Raw genomic sequence first — 26,318 nt, 5'->3', positions numbered from 1 at the left:
TGTCTGTGTTCCTAACGTTAGTTAACCATGAAAACAGCCTCTCGGTGGCGAGCTGCATTCCGTTCAGTTGCATGCGGATTGATTGCACCTGTGACTGCATCGTTCACCTCGCGCGCTGCGCACAATAACAGAATTTCGCCCCACGTTTGAGCGACTTGAATTTTGCATTGTAGGCCTGCCTGCCGGCGCCGTTTACAAGAAATTATTTTGCGGGCCGGATTACATTATATTTCTGACATCATGTCGCGGGCCGGATGGAGGGGTGTGGCGGGCCGCAGATGGCCCGCGGGCCGCGAGTTTGAGACCCCTGCTCTAGACGGTGGCAGAGCCAAAAGCAAATGCGCCTATTTGGCAATATTTTGGATTCAAACCCAAAGCTAATAGGGGACCTGATAACATTAATGAGGCAATCTGTAAACTAGAGCCATTTCTCCCTCTCCTTACTCTTGTTGTGTCACAGTGGAATATGACACCTCTACTCAGGCTGAGACGCACTCTGTTGCAGGTGTGGAGTGAGTGACCAGAGAGCAGAGCAGACAGAGGGTCTCATCCCAAGCTTCTATCTTACAAATTAGTTATTTTTATTTGATGAACATGGGCACTGATATGCAAAAATGAATATATAGTAGGATTCAAGGATTCTTTTATTGGCCTACATCCAATATACTAGTAGCCATATGTTGAGTCAAATTATTATGTTTTGGATCCTCAACAACAAGATATCATAAAAACAGTTCAGTGCAGTACAGTAGCAATACAGTAAGAATATGGTGTGTATAAAGTGTATGTTCATTATGCTAAATAATTATTTAAGAAAAAAGACCACTGATCTTTGGATATCGGCAGATATCCAAATTCAGGTATTGGAATCAGATCGGAATTGAAAAAAAGTTAATCGGTGCATCTCTGACCAGTACAAGGACTGGCCCCCTACTTATGAGTATGAATTCACCGAGGAGCTCAATTTTAGTGAGTTCTGAAGGTTATTACACAAAAATTAAAGCTGATTTCCCACAGTAACTCTGTCAGAATAAGCTCTCCCACAGTAACTCTGTCAGAATAAGCTTTCCCTGATACTGATTATTGTAATTAGTGCATCTCAAAGTTATCAAAGATGGTCGGTACCGAGTTTGGCTTATAAATAAAAAGAACAATATATTTGACATCAAAGGGGGCCAGTCTAGTAAGTGAGAGGCATTACCTGTTTCTATAGAAGAAACTTCAGCTTCTACTTTAGTCTTTTTCATTCACTTTAGAAAACAACATACTAGGTTTTACCCACATTCACTGGTCACACTTTACAATAAGAGCCACAAAAAAACTGTTAACTGTTAACTAATGCTTATTTAGGGTTAGGTTAATAATGTTCATTAATACCTTAGTTAAGGTTAGGGTTAGGTGAGTTAACCTTAGTTAACATAAATAACATTAGTAAATGGTTAATAGAGACATTAGATAACTGTTACTTAATGCTTAATAATGCATTAACTAATGCTTATTAATGTACCCTTATTGTAAAGTGTTACCCATTCACTTTAGAAAAAAAAACATACTAAGCTGTACTCACATTTACTTTAGAACACATACTAGGTTTGATCCACATTCACTTCAGAAAATATACTAGGTTTTATCAACATTCACTTTAGAAAACATACTAGGTTTTATCCATATTCACTCTAGAAAACAACATAGTAGGTTTTACTAGGTTTGTGTGTAGTGTGTTTGTGAGGAGTGTGTCTTTGTGTGGAGTGTGTATTTGTGTGACTACATGTCACTGAATTGTGTCCCTGTGCTTCATCATCACATTGCAGCGGACCCTGTGATTGTGTAAGCACAGTGATGTAATCTGTCATCTACCCTGTGATTGTGTAAACACAGTGCTGTAATCTGTCATCTACCCTGTGAGTGTGTAAAGCACAGTGCTGTAATCTGTCATCCACCCTGTGAGTGTGTAAACACAGTGCTGTAATCTGTCATCTACCCTGTGAGTGTAGATGACACACTCACAGGGTAGATGACAGATTACAGCACTGTGCTTACACAATCACAGGGTAGATGACAGATTACATCACTGTGCTTACACAATCACAGGGTGTAATCTGTTATCTACCCTTTGATTGTGTAAGCACAGTGCTGTAATCTGTCGCACATTAATTTTAGGAAGCAACGTACTAGGTTTTACCCTCATTCACTTTAGAAAACAACATACACATTTTTACCCTCATTCACTTTAGAAAACAACATGCTATGTTTGGTTTTCCAGCTTTCACTTTAGAAAAGAACATACTAGGTTTTACCCCCAGTTGCCCAGTGACAGAGTGAATGGTGTTTAATTGTGCTCCCAGACAGTAGGAGTTGATCTCCACTTGCTTTGGTGCTGGATGCGTTGTCATTATGGAGACTAAAACACAAATTTGCCAAGAGAAGAGCTGCTTAAAGTCCAGGTTAACCCAGTTCAAATTTTTGTTATGACCTTCACACACCACAGGAAAACATGTCATTAACCACCCAGCCAAATCTGAGTGATTAAAAATGTCGCTAAGTATATAAAATAAGGCTTCAAAATCGGTTAAAAATCAGCAGCATTCTCTGGTCTGAGACTGTGGGGGCGTGTCTGCTGAAGGCACCGAAGCCACACCCAATTGCGTGGGGAGGGGGTGTGGAGGGAAGAACCTGTCAAATAGTACCGTTCTCTGGTCTGCATATTGTCACACTGGCACGCCGTCTCTTTTGTGGTAGGAAGGCACAGCTTTGTGAAAACAGAGAGGAGTTGAAATTACACTTGTCTAATGAGTCAAACGCACAGATGCTTCCTCCTAACCTACCTCCTGACAAACAACACAGGTAAAACTGTAGCTACTCTATACCAACGCGCCAGTGTTACTCCCCTTAGATGCAAAATACAAAAACAGGCAACGAGGAATGTATGAGTCTGTCCCTATTTTCTCCCTGCCACCTCCAGACCCATTCCTATCCCTCCCAGGCGATCCTGTCGTCCCTTGGGATCAATGGAAAAAGTTGTTTAAAATGTACCTTTTAGTCACTGGCTTGAACAGCGCTGATAGCGCGAAGAAGCGTACACTACCGGAGTTGATAATCGGGACAGACTCATCCACTCTCGTTGGCAATGTTATGTGTGAGAATAACGAGCACTCGGCTTCAACTTTCCCGCAACATATCCAACAGAACTGGAATGTTCAGCCAGTAGCCGCCGAGCACTGCTTCACTGGGAGAGGGTGCGTCTTTCTCCAGCTGCAGCTGGTCTACCAAACCATCCCCCTCACTCCCGCCTCCCGGTCTCCCGCTGGAGAAATATACTGTAACCATTACCGGTGAACCCATACGCACATCAGGTGCCACAAATATGGCAGGCAGTTTCTGTATAGTTAACGCTTATAGTCATAATATATCATCCGTAACGTTATTTGGTGGGTGGTCGCCTGGTCGGTGCTGCTAGCTATGTTAGCTAGACTAAGGTTATATACACACTCCCATCTGCAAGCTACATAGCTAATGTTAGCTATAATTCCTCCTAAGATATAATATAATTCATCATAGCTGACATTACCACATAAATGTCAAGACACATTTTGTAGATTAACGTAGCAGTGTATTTCCCTATTGCTTACGTTACCTAGCTAACGTTATAACGTTAATTAGCTATAAGCACACAAGGCAGCGGTGTCGGCACCAAAGGTTGATGCGACAGGAGGAGAATGGAGGCCGGGGAGGGAGATGGTTGGCTCCGCCGAATTCACCAGGACCAGTCGTGAGTCCGTGAAACCCAAAAGCCTCATATTATAATTGCAGAAGCTTTCGGGAGTGAAATGTTTGCTGCAGAGGCGGGCGCTAGCGGTGACAGACTCTGTAACACCATGGCTCTTCAAAAATGCTAACCATTTGCTTCTCATTTCAGCTTTACTCGGGAGTGAAAGAAGGAGACCTTATCATCCCATTCCGGCTGGCATCCAGGAAGGATGCATATTCGTTTAGTTTTATGCATAGGCATTGCTAACTAAGAAAAACTAGCTAATTCTAGACTGTTGGTTAAAACTAGCTAATTCTAGACTCAAGATTGAGCAGGAGAACCGAAGATTCAAATCCATTCTAGCTTTATATAGTGTTAGGGCGGGGATATGCTAAGAACACCGCTCTACGTCATCCGGTACCGTTTTAAGCCCGCCCAGAAAATCCAGAAATCAAAACTGGTCAAAAACACAAAACTGGTCTAACTTCACAATTCAGTACTACACATGGTTCATCCCATTTTTACATGTTATCAGCAATGCATCACTAACACATAGAATGTGTTTTCAAGCAAATCTCTGATTTTGGTTAACTGGGACTTTAACATCAATGTTCTGGTGCTTGTGTTTGCACATCACTTTGCTGTTTCTTTGTGTGTGTGTTTACATGTTTTATTGTGTGTGTATGTATGTGTGTGTGTGTGTGTGTGTGTGTGTGTTTGTGTGTGGTTTAGTGTGGTTTAGCATAATAGTTGTGTGAAGGTGAGGCTGTATCACAGTCTGCTGAGTAAAGAGATTGAGATTTTCACTGAACCATTTATCTTCCCCTGCAGCAGCACACTCTCCCTGAGAGGAGCAATCAATACACTCCGCACACGCACACACACACACACGCACGCACACACTCCACACACACATTTTAAAACATTTACCTTAAGTTCCTATTTCTCTAGCAAAACACAGACTACTGTAGCATCAGAAGACTTGATTGATTGAGCTTGTTACAGTGAGCTTCATCCCACGGCTGTACAGATGTGGGAAGTTAGAAATGTCACATGCTGCAGCATTTCACCTTTGCGGTATTTGGCAGGGAAATCCCTTTGGAAATCTCGTGGGATTTCAGACGGGTGTTATTTCGTTTTAGTGATGCACCACCGCCAGGTGGCGTCTTTGAGTAGATTTAGCAGGCTGGGCTCAGTGTTTTTCTCCTATAGTCTAGGAATGAAGCATCATTAAGTTTCACATTCTTTAATTTAAATGCTCTGTTGTAAAGCACTTTGAGCTGAATTTATCTGTATGAAAGGTGCTATACAAATAACGTTTAATTGTTATTATTACCTTGTTCTCAAACACGTTTTCTCCATCTGGATGTAATTTAATTATTACGAACACCTATATCTAGGCCTACAGTAGCCTATCTATCCCGGTAACTGACGTCGGGTCAAGACGTGGTGGCTGTTAGGTCAAATGCGCAAAATAACAGTATTATATATGTATAATATATTTGTTAGTAAAGATGTGGTGAACGTGGGGGTTTTGCGTTTTGTTTCTGGAACGCATTCAACTAGTAGGCTACTCGTAAACCCCGGAAGTAAATTTGAAGACGGGGCACCAGCTAATGTAGCCAAGTCCGAGCGCAGTAGGCTATATGGCTTCAGCACGATACAAAGAAAAAATAAGCTTGATCGACTTGTGGATCCATACAAAATTGACATAGTCGCCATGAGTAAAGATCACTCATTGCCAATCATATCCGGACATTAACTATCTTGTGCATAGATAGCGGCAGGTTTGACAGTGAGTGCGTTCACATGCACAATATACACAATATTTTGTTATTTGAATGATCTTGAATATATATATATATATTCAAGATCATTCAAATAAGAAAATATCGTGTATGTTTTTATTTATTTATACCGGCCGCCAGCCGTTCCATGAACCTATTATATGCACAGTTTCGTGCTACGTAGGATATTATAAATAAGTATTATTCATTGGGGGAGCTTGGACTCGCTGGGGACTGGTGGAGAGACGCAGAGCCTCCCCAGACGCGACATCCTCCAGTTGGCTGAAGAGCTGCGCGCTCTGGCGTCCAAACAGCCACCGGCGGCGCCCCTCGCAGTGTCCACAGAAGAATACCCCCACCAAAATACCTGCATGGTGAAGACAAGCTGCAGCAAGAACAGAACTGTCTACCAATGCATGAAGTGCACCATAGCTGTCTGTGAGAGGCTATAGCAGAGGATATGTGCGAAGTGTATTTGAGCTGCCGCCTCAACCGTGCGTAAGAGTAGAGCGCATCAACTCGTGTATAGCTACAACTAGTAGCCCATAGCCATTAAAACGGCTTGTTTTATTCATATATCAACTAGATAATTCGATAATAATGAGTAGCCTAGTAGGCTATAAAAGGAATTCAATAGGGCCTAATAAGCCTTAAGTTGTAGCCTAGGCTACAGTACAATCACAAGACGCATAGGCCTAGCCTATCGTAAAAAAGCGTTGCGTTCTCATAGGCATATATTAACTTAGATAATTATTAATTATGCTCAGGTCATAATGTCCGTTGAAAATAATTCCCTCTAAGCAGAATTTGAATCGTATTAAAATAGGCTAAAATTAAATTTCCACATATTCTGATTCCTTCTAGGCCTATATAATTATTTTTATTTTTTTTAATGTGTAGCCTAGGCTATAGGCTTCTGCGATGAACAAAACAGCCACAATGTAGCCTGCTTAGCGAGCGAGAGGGCAGTCTACCATAAAGTGTAGGCTATAGCCTAACCATAATGTAATATATCTAGACTACATGCATTGTGGTATTTCTTTATATAGCCCAGCCTGCAATTGTTTCTCAATAAACAGTTATGTCATCCTCTGAGTCCGAATGTAGGCTAATAGACCGGCAGCTCTAAATGCCTTCCCAATCAATGAGACATGGTTGTAAAAATGATGTTTTATTGATGAAAAGGGTAAAACTGAAAAACATGGAGAGTCATTGCATTGATCGATGCAGTCCGTTCAAATAGGCATCAAAAGAAGTAGGCCCATTTAAAATGACCAATTACATCTTCAAATCCCTTCTAATCTTGGCCTTTGATAGGGTTTTTTCCTGCCCTACTGCCAATTATATCCGAACATTAACTATCTTGTGCATACAAAGCACAAACAATGAAACAATGAAACGAATAGATTTCCTCCCTGTCTGTCTGTGGCATTTGCTACCAGCAAACACTGAAAAGACAGGTCCTCAATTTATTTAGATTAGACTAGCCTATCCAACTGGACCACTCCAATGAATGTTGAACGTAGCCTACTTTTATTCTTTAGGTTTTACAGAATCGGCCTACAATGTCCACACATGCATGCGCCATCTGACTAGCTCGTCACTCGCCAGCGAACCTGGACTAGACTATTGTAACCCCCCCCCAAATTATTTTATATTCAAATAAACTGGATGAACCGCTTTCCTAGCCCTGCATCGTGGGGAGGGGGGTAGCCTGCCTTAGTGGGTGCTTTGCCATGACCGGCCATTCCACAAGTGTTGGATTGAATTCGCTAGTATGATTGATAGATGGATGGATTTAACGTCCAAAGTAGATTGTGCAAGTATTGTATAGGCCCATGTGTAAGAGATGAATGGTTGTAACCATGAACTCAGCCAGAGGTAGGCCCTACTGTAGATTATCAGCATTATCACCAGTCTCAATTTATGTTTTCCTCTAGGCTACGTGTTGCCATTCATTTAAACCACCATCTCATCTAGACTACTTTTGTTGCTGCATTTTTACATTTATGCTTTCATGATTTTAGAGCGCAATAAACATTTTCCAGGATTCCAATAAGTCCATCCATTCATCCAACTTTGTGCTGAGCGCAGCGCAGGCTGGTAGCCTACTGTCAAGGCTCACGACTGATGCACTCCCTTAACACGTCTCGCAACTCCCCAGACCATCAAGAGAATTTCAATATGAAAGACCTTGGGATTCCAGGAGTCAAGGCCGTTTCAGACGGGGAGCGATATTCCGCCTGCGTTCTCCCTCGGATCAGCGGGGGACGCACGCGTCCTGCGCGCAGTGGGGAAAGCTGACTACAATTCAGCTCTTGTCGCGGGCAGGCGTGTGCACGAAACGAGCACGCGCGCGACAATTTCACGGGGTCGCGCCCGCTTGCCGCCTCGCCCCAGATTGTCCGCGGCTCCCAAATTGTCCGTTTGCCTCTCTCATTGAAAATGAATTACAATGCGCGGATATCGCTCCTCGTCTGAAACGGCCTTAATGTAGCAAGTCGTCGGTCTTCATGACGCACTGTTATGCTTGTTTGCTGTAGATCCAGTCATAGAAGCGGGCATCTCGTCCGGCGATTTGAAACAGCTGGTCAATTCACCCCAACAAGAATAGCCAAGAGAAGGACAAAAATGAAACCACAAACGTTACTACTGGTCTTGAAACAACTGTGTTAGCCTAGTTCCTAGACAATTTGTCTTGACTGCATTCAAGATGTATCTTTCACATTAAAACTACATACAAAGCTGACCAATAGCATTAGAAAGATCTCTTCGAGAGCTTTCATTTCACCTGTTCATTCTGCCCAAATGTCACTCGCGCACCCCTCTGGTTCTAAGCCATCACAATGCAACTTCTGTCCCTCTACGGGATGAGACTTTTGTCCCGCCACGGTCTCCTGTCATTTCTCCCTGGCTTGCAGGCACGACTTGCTCGCACGAAACTTGAAAGCTATGTTATCATGTAGCCAGTAGATATGCTAAGAAAATTCCATATGTTTGCAAACTAAAACAAGTGAACACAATTTTACAATCGGAAAATGCTTATGAGACCATTATTTTACTTATATGGGGCAAAAGTGGTTTCTCTTCCTGCTTCTACCTAAGCCCTCCACAATACCACAACACAACGGTGTCATGTTTTACCGAAGGAGAAGTGAAGAAGACGGTAGCTATCAGTAGCTAAAGCAGTTAGCTAATGTTAAGATCATTCCTCTAGCTGCTTTTCTGCTAATGCGAGTTCGTCTCCGTTCCTGCCCGAGAAACAGAAGTTGAACTAATAGCATCAAAATCAAAATAGCTACAGGAATCATCGTTGTAAAGTTAGCTATCTGCTTTTTAGCCACCGACAGCTACCGTTAATATTATGGAAGCTGCTGTCGTGAGCTAACTTGCTATCACGGTTTTATCGTGCAGCTTCACAGCCTGCTATTAGCAGACAGCACTAAAGTTGACAAAATCACACTTGCACATCATTAGAATTCCAACCATTTATATGGGATTTATCATTCAACTAAACATGGAACCTGAATACTACCTGATATTTCAACCTGCTGCCATCAGTGATCGGCGCGTCTGCTTGTTTGAGTCATGAATATCTTACGCAGTTACATTCCATATAGTGTCCCAAAACTGTTAAATCATTCCCCATGTAGTTCACTATGAGTCACACTCAATACATCCATGGTAATAGGGAATAGGGAGTGAGTGAACCATTTCAAACACATCTCTGGTCAGCTCCGTTAGCCATCTTACTCGTCCTGATGCCATGTTCCATATGAGAACACTCAGTTAGCCTAATGTATTAAACTTCAACTTATCCCGACAGTTAACAGATATAGACCCGGCGACAGTTACAGAGATAGAAACTATAAATAGATAGGCTTTGTTCGTAATAATTAAATTACAACCAGACAGAGAACAAGGAGTTTGAGAACGGTAGGCTCATCTAATGTGCGAGATGAGCTACACCAATGGGTCAATGAGTGGTATTACTGCGCCCCTATGGGCAGGCGAGCGGTGGTGCGGAATGCCGTAAAGCGCCTGTTAGAATACCGTGGGTCAAGTTACATTCTTATGTTCCCACATCTGTAACTCCCTGTGAAGCGGATTGGAGGCTCTGACTCAGTTTTAGGGTGGAAGCAGGGCTTCATCCCACGGCTGTAACTCTCTGTGAAGCGGATGAGAGGCTCTGACTCAGTTTTAGGGTGGAAGCAGGGCTTCATCCCACGGCTGTAACTCTCTGTGAAGCGGATTAGAGGCTCTGACTCAGTTTCAGGGTGGAAGCCGGGCTTCATCTCAGCCAGTCGAGTTGCTTGGCAGGTTCTGCTTGCATGAGCGGTTCTCTTCTCAATGTTATTAGTACCTGATTATCCAATTGATCTGAGCAACACTACCCCCCCCCCCCCCCCACACACACACATGTTAGAAGCACATTGGTCCTAATTAGACCCTCACAAGCACACACACAAACGCACACACACACACGCATGCATATACACGCACACACGCACGCACGCACGCACACACACACACATTCACACGTTAGAAGCACATTGGTCCTAATAAGACGTTCACACGCACACACACGCACGCACACACATACACGCACACACACATACACACGCACACACAAATACACACACGCACACACACAAAGAGCCCATTATTATCATAATTAGCACTAATTAACCCCATCAGATGTAAAGTTGTGTGAGTCTCCAGAGAGGGAGATGGAAACCAGGCTGGTTATGATCATGAAGACACTGTGGAGTGTGTGTTTGTGTGGAGTGTGTGTGTTTGTGTGTAGTTTGTGTTTGTGTGGAGTGTGTGTTTGTGTTTGTGTGTGTTTGTGTGGAGTGTGTGTTTGTGTGTAGTTTGTGTTTGTGTGGAGTGTGTGTTTGTGTGGAGTGTGTGTGTGTAGAGCGTGTGTTTGTGTGGAGTGTGTGTTTGTGAGACAGGAAACTCACCGAGTGGTCACTGGTGTCCATCAGACCTGTCCTTTAGGGGGTTGTGAGTTGGACCGTTCTACACCCTTCCACCGAGCTTCGTGAAAATCGATCCAGTAGTTTTTGCGTAAACCTGCTAACAGACACACAAAACATAGCAAGGCAGAACAGTGCAAAATATCAAAGTGATGGAGTACAGTAGCCTATACAATAGCCTACAATCTACACAAATGTAGGCTATTAAATAGCCTACACAGCTGTCAACGCAGCATGCCCAAGACTAAAATCTAAAGACCAGACCCCACCTGTCATATTTAGCAGTGTCAGTAAAATGCATGGGACGATATTAGCCTACTCGTTCAGTTAACGGAGAAGGGCACACAGTTGGACCCGGCGCATCGGGGATATGGACAGACAGCACTCTCGCTTTGTAAAATAATCCAAACCATTATTATAAGATAAATGATACAGATACTGTATTATAATATTGCAATCCTAAAATGTTGTACAACTGTAGATGTGAAGTAAACACAATCACAAATCATTTTAAATGAACATGTCTTTCACACAAATAGTCCGTAGCCTACTTAAGACTGCTCTTCCGTGTTCGTAGATTCTGTTCTTAGTTCCCACATGTGAGAACATTGGTGAATGCCAGAATCTTCTTTGAAACGGTGCAAGTGGAGTTTAAGAACTAATGCTTCCCAAGAAATTCTTAACTTTGTTGGTGAATGAAGCCCAAAGATGTGAGCACGCACTGCCTAGTAGCAGAGAAACTGCAATTTTTTTGTAGTGCAATCCTTGAACAAGGCCCAGTAGACTAACTAGACACCGAGGACAAAGCACTCAAATATCTGTTGCTAAGCCTTGTAATACCTAAAAGTGAAGGCTCCCTCTCATCACATCTCCACAGTGTCCTCTGCCACCACACCTCTTCATGTGCTGATCTGGTGGATGAAAGAGCTACTTTTTTTTTCAAGACAGCAAGAAACCGTTTTGAAGCCCATGAAATGACGAGCAAGTGAAATGGCATGTTCTGAGAATGATGGAGGGAGAGAGATGGAGAGAATGATGGAGGGAGGGAGGAAGAAAAAGAGGTGGTGTCTGTGAGAGACTAGAAGAGAGTGAGTTGAGAGAAGGGATAGAGGGAGGATGGGGATTGGGGAATGGGAGAGGAGGATAGAAGAGGGATGTTTCATCATGAAAGGCTCATTTCACACACGGCTTCGCCAGACCCAATTCGCAAAAATGCGAAGGGTCTGGAAACTCAGTTGCTTTCCGATTCCCAAGGACCGTTACCAACGGGCGTAGATCAAAATGCCTCTGGACGCAATTGGACAGACCTTCAACCAATCAGCAAAAATGTCTTTGCAGCAGGGCCCTAAGCTAACATTTTTCACTAGGAGCACATGTACTCCTAAATGAAAAAAATTAGGAGCACAGAAAGAAATTTAGGAGAGCAACGGAAAATTTGAAATAACACATTTTTATAAGCAACACACACATTAGGCCTACTGCCAACAACAATAAACAATAATAACCTGCTCACCATAGGAGCTCATCCTCTCCTACTACTACTATTCCCACACACTTCATCAGGTGCATTGGTCCTAATGAAGACTATACTATTCCCACACACTTCATCATGTGCATTGGTCCTATTGAAGACTATAGCCTACTATTCACACACACTTCATCATATGCATTGGTCCTAATGAAGACTATACTACTCCCACACACTTCACTTCATCATGTGCATTGGTCCTAATGAAGACTATAGCCTACTATTCCCACACACTTCATCAGGTGCATTGGTCCTAATGAAGACTATACTATTCCCACACACTTCATCATGTGCATTTGTCCTAATGAAGACTATACTATTCCTACCCACTTCATCATGTGCATTGGTCCTATTGAAGACTATAGCCTACTATTCCCACACACTTCATCATATGCATTGGTCCTAATGAAGACTATACTATTCCCACACACTTCATCATGTGCATTGGTCCTATTGAAGACTATAGCCTACTATTCCCACACACTTCATCATATGCATTGGTCCTAATGAAGACTATACTATTCCCACACACTTCATCATGTGCATTGGTCCTAATGAAGACTATAGCCTACTATTCCCACACACTTCATCAGGTGCATTGGTCCTAATGAAGACTATACTATTCCCACACACTTCATCATGTGCATTGGTCCTAATGAAGACTATGGATGCCCCACTGTCACCAGCAGACCTCCCGGAGTCCGATAGATACCTCCGTGTCTGCTGTGGATGTCGTAGCATTTAGTTAACACACACACACACGTACACACAGACATACACCAGCCCACTTCCGGCTTTAGGCCTGGGCCATAGCAAACACACACCAGTATTTGCCATGTCTCTCCTATTAAGCTTTTTTAGCCTCTCTTACTCTGAAATGTAATTTAATGTAATGTATTGCTTTATAAATGTTCTTAGCCGGTAGACAACATACTCCTGGAGCTTGCTCGATCACCTTGTTAAGAGGGGTCAGGGAAGAATTTTTACAGCTCACTTATCTGGCCCCCGCGTGATTACTGTTTTTTTGCTTCCCTCTGGAATATGTAGACAGTGGGTCGTATGCCCACCTCCCTTGTTCTCTGTAAAGCGCATTGTGTTGCCTCTGGGTATGAAATGCGCTTTACAAATAAAGCTTTGATTGATTGATTGATTGACTATACTATTCCCACACACTGCATCATGTTCATTGGTCCTAATGAAGACTATGGCCCAATCCAATACCCCCCTTTAGCCCTAGCCCTTGGCCCTACCCCTACATTTTGCGCGTTCAGGCGTAGGGTAGTGTGTCCCATTCCTTTTAGCTTCTAGGGCTAGGGGGCATATCGAGGGCTAGTGGACGTTCAAACAGCACTCCAAAACGAGGGTTTTCAGATGCTGACTTGAAACCGAGGGGTAGATGAAAATTCACACAATGCTTTGCGAACTTAGGCAGGGATATGAAACATAGCTGCTAGTGCCGTGAAAAAATGTGTGAAGAAGCCCAATATCTTCGCAAATAATCATTAAAAATTTGTAAAATCCGTGGAAAAACTTTGTTTAATGTAGATGCAAAGGAACATGTCATTAGATCGATGGATGACACACATTTCAGGAAAACGCTTTTTACGATGTCGGCATTTCATTGCATTTTGATGTGGATCCAGTAAGTTACTGGTAGGCTACGGTGCAATGTTGAATCTAATCGAATCAATAGAACTTTGTGTAAACAAAGATTTTTGAGTGACAGTTGATTCGACTCCCCTCGGGCCTCACCGAATTCCTCTCTCTCTTTGGTTCCACTTTGCCTGGCAAAATACGATTAAATGGGCTTCATTTTCTTCATTTTGTTAATGTTACTGACGGCATTCGGTGTCTGCACAGTCGTTTTTGAGTGAGGGCAGCTGAGCTGTCATCGCATGTCATTACAAGTTCTGCGCTTTGCAGGTTGCAGTCGTGGGACTTGTAGTTTTGTATATGGGTGTGCAAAACCTTGACAAGTTTGATCCAATTTGCATGGATTATTTTAATTCAATATAATTTATTTATAGTTGAAAACAGTACTCGCACAGTGTGCTCCTAAATTATTTTTTCTGATCGCACAAAACTATTTTTAGTCGCAAATGCGATTAAAATGGTCGCACCTTAGAGCCCTGCTTTGCGGCGCCCCTTGTTCCGTCACCTTATTAAATCAACCATATTAGATCAACGGTTGTGATTGGCATTCAGTGGATTCAGTTAGAACGGCTGGATATCCAGACTGATCTGGAGTGAGTAGAATGTGAGCTCAGAGATCAGGCTATTCAAATGCTGCCCTGTCCGTGGAACCTCCAGCAGACACACACACCTCCCCTCTCCCTGGCCCTGGTGCCATCATCACCTGTCCTCCTGGTCCTCCTCCTCTCCCTGTCCCTGGTGCCATCATCACCTATCCTCCTCTTCTACTCCTCTCCCTGTCCCTGGTGCCATCATCACCTGTCCTCCTCTCCTCCTCTCCCTGTCCCTGGTGCCATCATCACCCGTCTCTCCTCCTCCTCTTCTGTCCTCCTGGTCCTCCTGCCATCTCTGGCAGCTAGATCATTTTAACACCCGTCAGTGTTGAGGAACTGCTTTGGTCCGTTCCATCTGACTCCTCCCTGACTCCTCCCCCTCCTCCACCCCCTTGACCCGCCGTCCTGCTTCTGCTTGGTTTGTCTTTTCTGTATTTTTCTTATTTTATTCCTTCTCTCCGTCTCCATATCTAACATCCTCTCTCACCTGCTTTTCTACGGCTCTTCCTCCTCCTCTCCTCTCTTCCTCCTCATCTCCTCTCTTCCTCTGCCCTTCCTCCTCCACTCCTCTCTACCTCCTCCTCTCCTCTTCCTCTGCTCTACCTCCTCCTCTCCTCTCTTCCTCTGCTCTACCTCCTCCTCTCCTCTCTTTCTCCTCCTCTCCTCTCCTCTCTTCCTCCTCTCCTCTCTTCCTCTGCCCTTCCTCCTCTCCTCTCTTCCTCTGCTCTACCTCCTCCTCTCCTCTCTTCTTCTGCCCTTCCTCCTCCTCTCCTCTCCTCTCTTCCACCTCCTCTCCTCTCTTCCTCCTCTCCTCTCTACATCCTCCTCTCCTCTCTTCCTCTGCCCTTCCTCCTCTTCTCTCTTCCTCTGCCCTTCCTCCTCTCCTCTCTTCCTCCTCCTCTCCTCTCTTCCTCTGCCCTTCCTCCTCCTCTCCTCTACCTCCTCCTCTCCTCTCTTCCTCTGCCCTTCCTCCTCCTCTCCTCTACCTCCTCCTCTCCTCTCTTCCTCTGCCCTTCCTCCTCCTCTCCTCTTTCCCTCCTCCTCTCCTCTCTACCTCTGCCCTTCCTCCTCCTCTCCTCTCTTCCTCTTCCTCCTCTCTTCCTCTGCCTTTCCTCCACCTCTCCTCTCTACCTCCTCCTCGCCTCTCTTCCTCCTCCTCTCCTCTCTTCCTCTGCCCTTCTTCCTCCTCTCCTCTTCCTCTGCCCTTCCTCCTCCTCTCCTCTCTTCCTCCTCCTCTCTTCCTCTGCCCTTCCTCCTCGTCTCCTCTCTTCCTCCTCATCTCCTCTCTACCTCCTCCTCTCCTCTCTTCCTCTGCCCTTCCTCCTCCTCTCCTCTCTTCCTCCTCCTCTCCTCTCTTCCTCCTCCTCTCCTCTCTACCTCCTCCTCTCCTCTCTTCCTCTGCCCTTCCTCCTCCTCTCCTCTCTTCCTCCTCCTCTCCTCTCTTCCTCTGCCCTTCCTCCTCCTGTCCTCTCCTGTAACATGGTGCGACGGTAGGGGGTTAGGACCTGTGACAATGTGGAGAAGGAACTCTCACACGATGTTGAAGAAACACCAATTACCAGGGCTGTTACATACAATTTATGCAACTCGGGAAAGGCCTCCTTGTACTCCTGTAGGTGGTTACACACAGTGGACAGGTCTGTTTCATTTGGACATTTCTTGAGCAACATCTGTTTTGCCACAAGAATTTCATTTTTCAGATTGGCATTGTCTGCCACAGAGCCAGCCAGCACAGCCAGTGGGTGCAACAGGGTTAAATCTAGAAATGCACTAAATGTGGGCACAAGGCTGGATATGACCTTCATCAGGTCAACATTCTTCTTTGAAAATCTGCACCCGCACTAAAAACTTTTCAGTCTCAAAGAAGTCCTTCCTTTAATTTGACATAGCAGGCTTGATGCCTCGGTGCACAGGTCAACTGCAGCATCATCATCCTCTGTCATCTCAGATAGGATACTGAGAATCTGGTCTTTATTGTCCACAATGCACCTTGTCACCTCACAGTGGCTTGTCCATCGAATTTGAAGCAGCCTTCTAAGATTAGGTGCATCGTATTTCTTGGACACATAGTGATGCTGAAAATAGTTGTAGAGTGAATTGGAGAGGTCAATAAATCTTTGTGCACATGGTTCACCCTCGATGGCATGCACAACCACTAAGTTCAGTTGGTGGTTGTAGCAGTGGATGTATGGAACATATCTTGCAAGCTTCTTTTGGAGCAGAGCTTGTACACCACCTCTTACCCCACTCATCACAGAGGCTCCATCATAACGCTGGCTAAGTATGTTGTCAGCACTGTAGCCAGCATCAGAAAGGTGTGTCAGTATTTCAGAGGTGATGTACTCTGCATCAAGTTGACCCAAGTCAAGCAACCCAATAAGATACTCTTCTGGGATTGAATTGCTGATAAATCGGATCATCACAGACACATTTTCCACATTGCACCTGTCCCTGGTCCCATCACTTTTGAGGCAAAACCCTGCAGAATCAGCATTTTCATATTTTTTCCTGACCTCTCCAAGCAACATGTCTGCCAGTGTTTGAATTATTTCATTTTGGATATCCTTAGATGTGTATTTGACATTCTTTGGGATACCTTTAGCAATGTTTGCTAGTTTCTCATCCTTCTCCAAGGTATACTCCATGCGTTTTAGAAAAAGACCTGAAGCAACGTCATCATTACCAGCTGTAGGCCTATCATGTCTCAAGGTTTCTACAGTCCCACTGAGACCCAACAAATTAACACAGAGAAACTTGACAGCACTGCCCACACTCTTGACATAGTAATGTTTTACCAACCAACAGGGGGTCGACAGTCCCCCCTGTAGCCTCTCTGCTTTTGTGCTGAGTCCAGGTGGTTAAAGCACATGGTTATGACTGGACACATGCCTCTGTAGCCAACAAGTGCTGCTTTCCAGTTGCTTTCCAGTTGTTAAAACCAGTTAAGTTGAACACAGCATCCCTCTCATTAGCAGTGCTATATTTCAGACAGGGGAAACGGAAGCATGCGTCTCGCATAACAGAGTACTCTAGCCATGTTCGTGCGCGGTACCAGGCAGGATTGAATGATCTTAACGTTGTACCAAATGCACGCTTTGGGTAGCTACCCAGTATTGGCTGAGATGGTGCACTGCCATTTAAATCACTGGGTAGACCTAGTTGAGTAAGCTGCTTTGGGGGGGGCAGCACTTGGGGGAGGTACAGGAGAAGCAGTGCTTGCTGATGGTAAGAGTGTAGTCACCGGTATGCTGGCTGCTGTCTCTGAGGTACTAGCTGCTGCCTTTGAGGTACTAGCTGCTGTCTCTGAGGTAACGTTACTAGCTACTGTCTCTGAGGTAACATTACTAGCTACTGTCTCTGAGGTAACGTTACTAGCTACTGTCTCTGAGGTACTAGCTGCTCTCTCTGAGGTAACGTTAGCTACTGTCTCTGAGGTAACATTACTAGCTGCTGTCTCTGAGGTAACGTTACTAGCTGCTGTCTCTGAGGTAACGTTACTAGCTACTGTCTCTGAGATAACGTTACTAGCTACTGTCTCTGAGGTAACGTTACTAGCTACTGTCTGAGGTACTAGCAGCATCACTGCTACTGGTACAGGCAGGAGCAGCACTGCCTTTTTTTAAACTCTGAAAAACGGATGCATCACACATTTAAACAATAAAATGTCGTGTGTGCAGTTTGACATGTATTCGCCAAGTCACTGAGGAGAATGGATGGATGCAGAAACACACAAAGCTCTTTATGAGCTGCTGAAAGCTGCAGTAGTGGAAAGTGAGTAAAAGCTTTTCAAAAATCTCTGTGATTATACTCAAAACAGCATGCAGAACTAGAGGCTGGGCAGGGCGTAGGGGTCTGGCACACACAGGTCATTTGTCCTCAGTCTGTGTTATGCACCGGGCACTCGCATCTCCTGTGCTTGTGTGACTGAGAAACGTTCCCACTGACAGCTAGCCTGGCTAACTGACAGGCTCACAGTGATTGAGAAACGCTCCCACTGTCAGGCTCCCACTTGGAGAAGAACAGCATACCATTCCCCGTTTGACAACAAATAGATGCTATATTTACGTTTGTTTTTTGTTGTTAATTATTTATTAAGTATCTCACGACACAACTCGCTACGACAAATTTAAAGTCAGAAAGTCTTACCGCTTCAGTGAAATCCGACACCTGATAGGATACTTCTTGGCTCATTTGCATACTAACAGTGATTGGGTGTTTACTGGGGGAGCGTCTCTGCTAACTGCAGAGAGTAGATCGCATACAGCCGGCACACATCACGGAGCGGAGGGGAGAGAGAGACGAGAACTTGTGCCTTTTTCGGCGGATTTGATTTGAGGGGGCAAGGCATTTGTTTGAGGGGGCATTGCCCCCTCTTGCCGCTGCCTAGAACCGGCCCTGTTCCTCCTCCTCTCCTCTCTACCTCCTCCTCTCCTCTCTTCCTCCTCATCCTTCCAGTTCCCCTCTGCTTCCTACCGAGCTTCTAGCACGAGCACCACCACACCACAATCTTCAGGCAGTCTTTAAAACATCCACCACACCACAATCACCAGGCAGTCTTTAAAACATCCACCACACCACAATCACCAGGCAGTCTTTAAAACATCCACCACACCACAATCACCAAGCAGTCTTTAAAACATCCACCACACCACAATCACCAGGCAGTCTTTAAAACATCCACCACACCACAATCACCAGACAGTCTTTAAAACATCCACCACACCACAATCACCAGACAGTCTTTAAAACATCCACCACACCACAATCACCAGACAGTCTTTAAAACATCCACCACACCACAATCACCAGGCAGTCTTTAAAACATCCACCACACCACAATCACCAGACAGTCTTTAAAACATTCTTACATATCACCCCCTTCTTAAACACATACTTGAATAGATATAATTACCCAATTACTTCAATCAAAGGAGACTAACACATAAATTATCGTACGGCACCAGGCGAGAGCCAATGAGGTGGCAGGACCAACAACAGACTTGTTTTCTTTTGAATTAGTGAGGGGTGATGAAAATGACACCGGCGCCTGCCTGTCAAACAGCGTGTCCCCAAACTCCCAAGCCCCCTCAGGCTGGGACAGGGAAGCAGGCCTCACGGCTCCTACAGCACATTCACAGATAGTCACATCACCTGCCTAAGAAAGCAGAGGTCTTTCAGAAATGAGAATCCCATCATGCCTTTGCATGGCTGGATGTGTTTTTTTAAGATGAAACTGGCTTTCTTCTCCTCAGATCCACGCCTGGTAACCATGGCGTGTTTGAAGCGCGGTGCGACGGCCTTGCAATAATCACAACCTTGCGTCCCGCCAGGCTGCTCAGGAAACGAGCACTGTCCTCTGACGGGGTGGTTAGGGATGAGCCCTGTCCTCTGACGGGGTGGTGAGGGATGAGCGCTGTCCTCTGACGGGGTGGTTAGGGATGAGCGCTGTCCTCTGACGGGGTGGTGAGGGATGAGTGCTGTCCTTTGACGGGGTGGTGAGGGATGAGTGCTGTCCTCTGACGGGGTGGTGAGGGAGCTGGTGTTTACGCTGCCGGGGATCAGGGGGATTCAGAAGTCAGCAGAACGGGGCTGTAATAGCAACTGATGTTTCTCTCTCAGGAAAACGCTCTCTGATTACAACTGTGTTTGTGCCTCTTACAAGCAGCTTCAGTGGCGCTGTTGGTTTGTTTTTTAGGCCAGCCCAGTACTATGGCCTGTTAGATGAGCATCACAGATGGATGAGTAGTACAGTATATGGATGGATGAGTACTACAGTATTTGGATGGATGAGTAGTACAGTATATGGATGGATGAGTACTACAGTACATGGATGGATGAGTAGTACAGTATATGGATGGATGAGTACTACAGTATATGGATGGATGAGTACTACAGTATATGGATGGATGAGTAGTATATATCTCTTCAGTATATAACGACATCCCTACCCCGCCCCCTGCAGGCTGACCCCAAGGAGCTGATCCGATTGGTCACCCAGCACGTGTCGGCCCAGTGGGATTGGCCGGAGGATGTGGAGCAGCTGATTGGCCGGCTGCGCATGTATCTGGAGCGCCTGACGGACTTCAACCAGGCGCAGGTCCTGCAGGGGCTCGGCCGCGGCGTGGACCTGCTGCGTTTCAGCTGCGACGCCCCCTACAAGAAGAACACCATCCTGGGCCTGGCTGAGTGAGCGGGGGAGGGGGGGGGGGGGGGGGTACATCCTGGGCCTGGCTGAGTGAGCAGGGGGGGGGGGGTACATCCTGGGCCTGGCTGAGTGAGCAGGGGGGGGGGGGGTCCATCCTGGGCCTGGCTGAGTGAGCAGGGGGGGGGGGACACACCAGTGTGAGTGTGTGTGAGTGTGTGTGTGTACGTGTGTGTGTGTGCTTAAATGAATGTGTGGGTGAATTTACATACTGTGTATCTTCACCTTATTATGTGTGAATAATTTGTGTATATATATGTGTGTGTGTGTGTGTGTATATATATCTGTGTGTGTATACTCTATGTGTGTGTGTGTGTACTGTGTGTGTGTGTGTGTGTGTGTGTGTGTTTGTATACTATATGTGTGTGTGTGTGTGCGGGTTAGGGTGAATTTACATACTGTGTATCTTCACCTTATTATGTGTGAATAATGTGTATATATGTGTGTGTGTGTGTGTATATATCTCTGTGTGTGTGGTTACTGGGTGTGTGTGGTTACTATATATATGTGTGTGTGTGTGGTGCAGGACCCTGGATGATGGTGTGTACAGGATCTCTCTATCGTTGGCGCAGCGCTACAGTGTTCCTCTGTGGGAGGTCTACATGACTCACCTGGAGTTCCTCTTCACTGACAGCGGGTAGGACACACACACACACACACACACACGTGCACGCAGGCCAAATCAGATGTACCGGTAGTGGCTCCTCCCCCAGCCCCCAGCCTGGCCAGGCAGAGGAGCCCTCTGGGTCCTAATGCTCAAACATCCTCCCAGTCTTCCGTCCTTGTTCTCCACACCTCCATTCACTGTCTCAACGCTCTTAGGCCTGATTCATAGTCGACGTAAACAACGCAAGCTACGTTGTGAACGCAAGCTCTAACATGACTCGAGAGCTTGCGTTCTGTGTTTTGTTCTGTGGAAACGCAAGGAATTGCACTATTGCTTGCGTCAAGTGACAAAGTTCGGCATGACACACGCAAGGACGCAACGAGATCTTGCGTGGCCTTGTGAAGCTTGCGTTGCTTGCGCTTATGTACTTTGCGTCGACGATGAATCCGGCCTTACTCTGCACCCCCCCTCTTATTATGTTTCTCCCTTACTTCGTGTGTGCGTGTGTGTGTGTGTGTGTGTGTTGGTAGGGAGAGGTGGTTCTTGGCCTCCATCACTGTTGGACAGAGTAGATATTGAGGGAGAAAGAGAGGGATGAGCAAGAAAGTTTAAAGATCTGTTAACGAGTGTGTTTACGGGAGCGGGAGTGAGACTGTGTGTGTGTGTGTGTGTGTGTGTGTGTGTGTGTGTGTGTGTGAGAGAGAGAGACAGACGGAGGAAAATACAAGATGGGAGTGAAAAAAGACAAACGAGTCTGTGTGTGTGTGTGTGTGTGTGTGTGTGTGTGTGTGTGTGTGTGTGTGTGTGTGTGTGTACTTGAGTGTTGCACAATGTCAGGCGAGAAAGTGAGAAGATTGCGTCTGAGCCGTGAACCTCCTCCCCTGTGTGATCAACACAGATCCTGTACTGACCACGCACACACACGCGCACGCGCACACTGTAACGGTTTGACAGTTCGGTTTGCCGGGGTGCCAGTCAGGTCTTGTCTTGTCTCTAGTCACAGGAGGTAGTCAAACTTACAAAGGATGCATGTGTCAGAGACTAAACTCCTCGCATAAACCCTTAGGCTACATGTCTCATTTACCCAATGTGAAGATCAATAATATTCACCTTACAACACAATAGACAAGTATCTCAATGAAATTATGCAATTCATGTGTATTGGAGCGCACCATGCAATACAAAACAATTCAATTCAGTTTCAGTTCAGTCCAAGTCCATTCCACGTTTTTTTCCCCCCCGCCACTTCGCAGCATAAAGTTTCAGTTCAGTCCAAATCCACTCCACGTTCCCCCCCCCCCCCCCCCCCCCCCCCCCACCACCAATTCGCGGCACAAAGTTTCAATTCAGTCGCAGATTAATAAACAACAGTGTCAGTTCTATTATTCACGAAGTGAAGGAAAGAGTATCACTTAGCCGATTGCGGCAGTCGGTGGATCTGTCGTCAGCTCCGTTCTCCGTTCTCCAACTAGGCTACTTCCTGGTATAAGAGGTTGTCATTTATAATCCAGTTTTGGTAACTCCAGGTTTAGCGTTAGTAATCCACCTGTCGGTCGCTCCGTAGAGGATTCCAGTGGCTACTCCATTTATGCAAAACTCTATAGCAGTTAGGCTACTCGCTTTCAATTGACGTGATTACTCTAATGCCGTTTGAAATCCCCGCGTCATCTTCCAAACTGGGAGCCTCCTGATGAAGACACCATCCGGTACATATGCTGATCAACCGGCTGATTGTATGGGCGTGGAAAATGGAGTGAGGTGGCATTAATTTTCTGTGCGCATTTGTGACAGCAAGTGAAAATGTTACGGGCTGCCACCAAACCGTCACAACACGCACACACACACACACGCACGCACACACACACACACACACAGACCACACACACGCGCAGACCACACAGACACACGTACGCAGACCACACAGACACACGCACCCAGCCCACACACACACACACGCAGCCCACACACACGCACACATGCAGACCACACACACACACACACACACACGCAGGCCACACACAGACATACATGCAGACCACACACACACAGACCACTCACACAGGCCACACACACAGACCACACACGCACAGACCACACACACGCACGCAGACCACACATGCAGACCACACACACACACGCAGGACACACACACATACACACACACAGACAACACACACACACGCAGGCCACAGACCCACACATGCAGACCACACACACACACACACAGACCACACACACGCAGGCCACACACACATGCAGACCACACACACACGCAGACCACACACACACACACACAGACCACACACACGCAGGCCACACACACATGCAGACCACACACACACGCAGACCACACACACACACACATGCAGGCACAGACCAACTCATTACAACCTGCTGTTCAAAATAAAAAGATTTGTAAACAAATGACTGTGCACAGACATTAATGGAACAGCAGAACAGTCTACTCCATGGGTTCCCAAACTGTGAGGCGGGCCTCCCCTGGGGGACCCCAAAGAAATTCAGGGGAGGCGCGGAGGGATGGTTAGAAAAAAAAGAAGGAAAAACATGTTTTTTATTTTTTTAAATGTCTATGGTTTTTATGAATGAAAATGAAGATCTAATTAAATAATGGGAGAGATGTATACTAAATGTGCAGAGAGAGCCTCCCCCTGCAGGCATGAATGTATTATGTGAAAATGTCATAATGTTAACTAGCAACATGTGCCACTGAGCTAACTTAGCTGTGTAACGTTATGGGCTAGCTAATGCTGCCTTGCAAAATGGACAAATTTGGGGGGGTGCGGGTGTGTCACTGTTTTCAGAAGGTAGGCCCACATTGATGGAGTTTGGGAACCCATGGTCTACTCCAATCACATGAATGAAAACAGCTCTCCCTCCAGCCTTATTCTAACTCCTTGATTAGCGCGCAGATTCAGTATGAATACAGATCCACAAGTATTCAGTATGAGTACAGAAGATCCACAAGTATTGAGTATGATTACAGATCCACAAGTATTCAGTATGAGTACAGATCCACAAGTATTCAGTATGAGTACAGATCCACAAGTATTCAATATGAGTACAGATCCACAAATATTAAATATGAGTACGGATCCACAAATATTCATTATAAGTACAGATCCACAAGTATTCAATATGAGTACAGATCCACAAATATTAAATATGAGTACAGATCCACAAATATTAAATATGAGTACAGATCCACAAATATTAAATATGAGTACAGATCCACACATATTAAAAATGAGTAAAGGTCCACAAGTATTCAATATGAGTACAGATCCACAAATATTCAATATGAGTACAGATCCACAAATATTCAATATGAGTACAGATCCACAGATATTCAATATGAGTACAGATCCACACATATTAAAAATGAGTAAAGATCCACAAGTATTCAATATGAGTACAGATCCACACATATTAAATATGAGTACAGATCCACAAATATTCAATATGAGTACAGATCCACAGATATTCAATATGAGTACAGATCCACAAATATTCAATATGAGTACAGATCCACAAATATTCAGTATGAGTACAGATCCACAAATATTACATATGAGTACGGATCCACAAATATTACATATGAGTACAGATCCACAAATATTCAATATGAGTACAGATGCACAAATATTCAATATTAGTATAGATCCACAAATATTACATATGAGTACAGATCCACACGTATTCAATATGATCACAGATCCACAAATATTACATATTAGTACAGATCCACAAATATTACATATGAGTACAGATCCACAAATATTACATATGAGTACAGATCCACAAATATTACATGAGTACAGATCCACAAATATTACATATGAGTACAGATCCACAAATATTACATATGAGTACAGATCCACAAGTATTCAGTATGAGTACAGATCCACAAATATTACATATGAGTACAGATCCACAAGTATTCAATATGAGTACAGATCCACAAATATTCAATATGAGTACAGATCCACACATATTCAATATGAGTACAGATCCACAAGTATTCAATATGAGTACAGATCCACAAATGCTCAGTATGAGTACAGATCCACAAATATTCAATATGAGTACAGATCCACAAATGCTCAGTATGAGTACAGATCCACAAATATTACATATGAGTACAGATCCACAAGTATTCAGTATGAGTACAGATCCACAAATATTACATATGAGTACAGATCCACAAGTATTCAATATGAGTACAGATCCACAAATATTCAATATGAGTACAGATCCACAAATATTCAATATGAGTACAGATCCACAAGTATTCAATATGAGTACAGATCCACAAATGCTCAGTATGAGTACAGATCCACAAATATTTAGTATGAGTTCAGATCCACAAATATTCAATATGAGTACAGATCCACACACATTCAATATGAGTACAGATCCACAAATGTTCAGTATGAGTACAGATCCACAAATGTTCAGTATGAGTACAGATCCACAAATATTCAGTATGAGCACAGTTCCACAAATATTCAATATGAGTACAGATCCACAAATATTCAGTATGAGTACAGTTCCACAAATATTCAATATGAGTACAGATCCACAAATATTCAGTATGAGTACAGTTCCACAAATATTCAATATGAGTATAGATCCACAAATATTACATATGAGTACAGATCCTCAAATATTACATATAAGTACAGATCCACAAATATTACATATGAGTACAGATCCACAAATATTCAGTATGAGTACAGATCCACAAATATTCAATATGAGTTGAGTACAGATCCACAAATATTACATATGAGTACAGATCCACAAATATTCAGTATGACTACAGATCCACAAATATTACATATGAGTACATATGTGTGGTCAGTACAGGATCTGTGTTCACGGCTCAGATGCAATCTTCTCACTTTCTCGCCTGACATTGTGCGACACTCAAGTAGACACACACACACACTCTCACTCTCTTTTGTCTTAAATCAACACACACACACTCTTTTGTCTTAAATCAGTCTTTTTTCACTCCCATCTTGTATTTTCCTCTATCTCTCTCTCTCTCTCTCTGACACGACAAAGGGCACTACAAAAAGAGAGCATGGTGAAAGAGAAGGAAGAACAGAGAGAGAGACAGAGGAGAGAGAGAGGAGAGGAACATAGAGAGAGAGAGGAGAGAGGAGAGGAACAGAGAGAGAGGAGAGGAACAGAG

General features: G+C 44.6%; 1 protein-coding gene across 3 annotated transcripts in view; it reads left to right on the top strand.

Annotated features, from left to right (window-relative positions):
• The window catches only part of nbas (NBAS subunit of NRZ tethering complex), a gene marked incomplete at its 5' end in the record, with an annotated part of 391,676 nt that overhangs the window by 209,462 nt on the left and 155,896 nt on the right, over window positions 1-26,318 (top strand). For all 3 annotated transcript variants that reach the window (XR_014630909.1, XR_014630910.1, XM_084453787.1), the window contains 2 exons: window positions 20,254-20,477; window positions 21,020-21,130. Coding sequence is in view for 1 of the 3 variants with exons in the window: in XM_084453787.1 (XP_084309913.1) it covers window positions 20,254-20,477; window positions 21,020-21,130 (335 nt within the window). The remainder of the gene's footprint in view (window positions 1-20,253; window positions 20,478-21,019; window positions 21,131-26,318) is intronic.

The sequence above is a fragment of the Borostomias antarcticus genome, assembly GCF_949987555.1.
Source record: "Borostomias antarcticus genome assembly, chromosome: 19".
NCBI lineage: Eukaryota > Metazoa > Chordata > Actinopteri > Stomiiformes > Stomiidae > Borostomias > Borostomias antarcticus.
The sequence above is the reverse complement of the archived record's forward strand: the minus strand, read 5'-3'. Positions and strand labels throughout refer to the sequence as shown.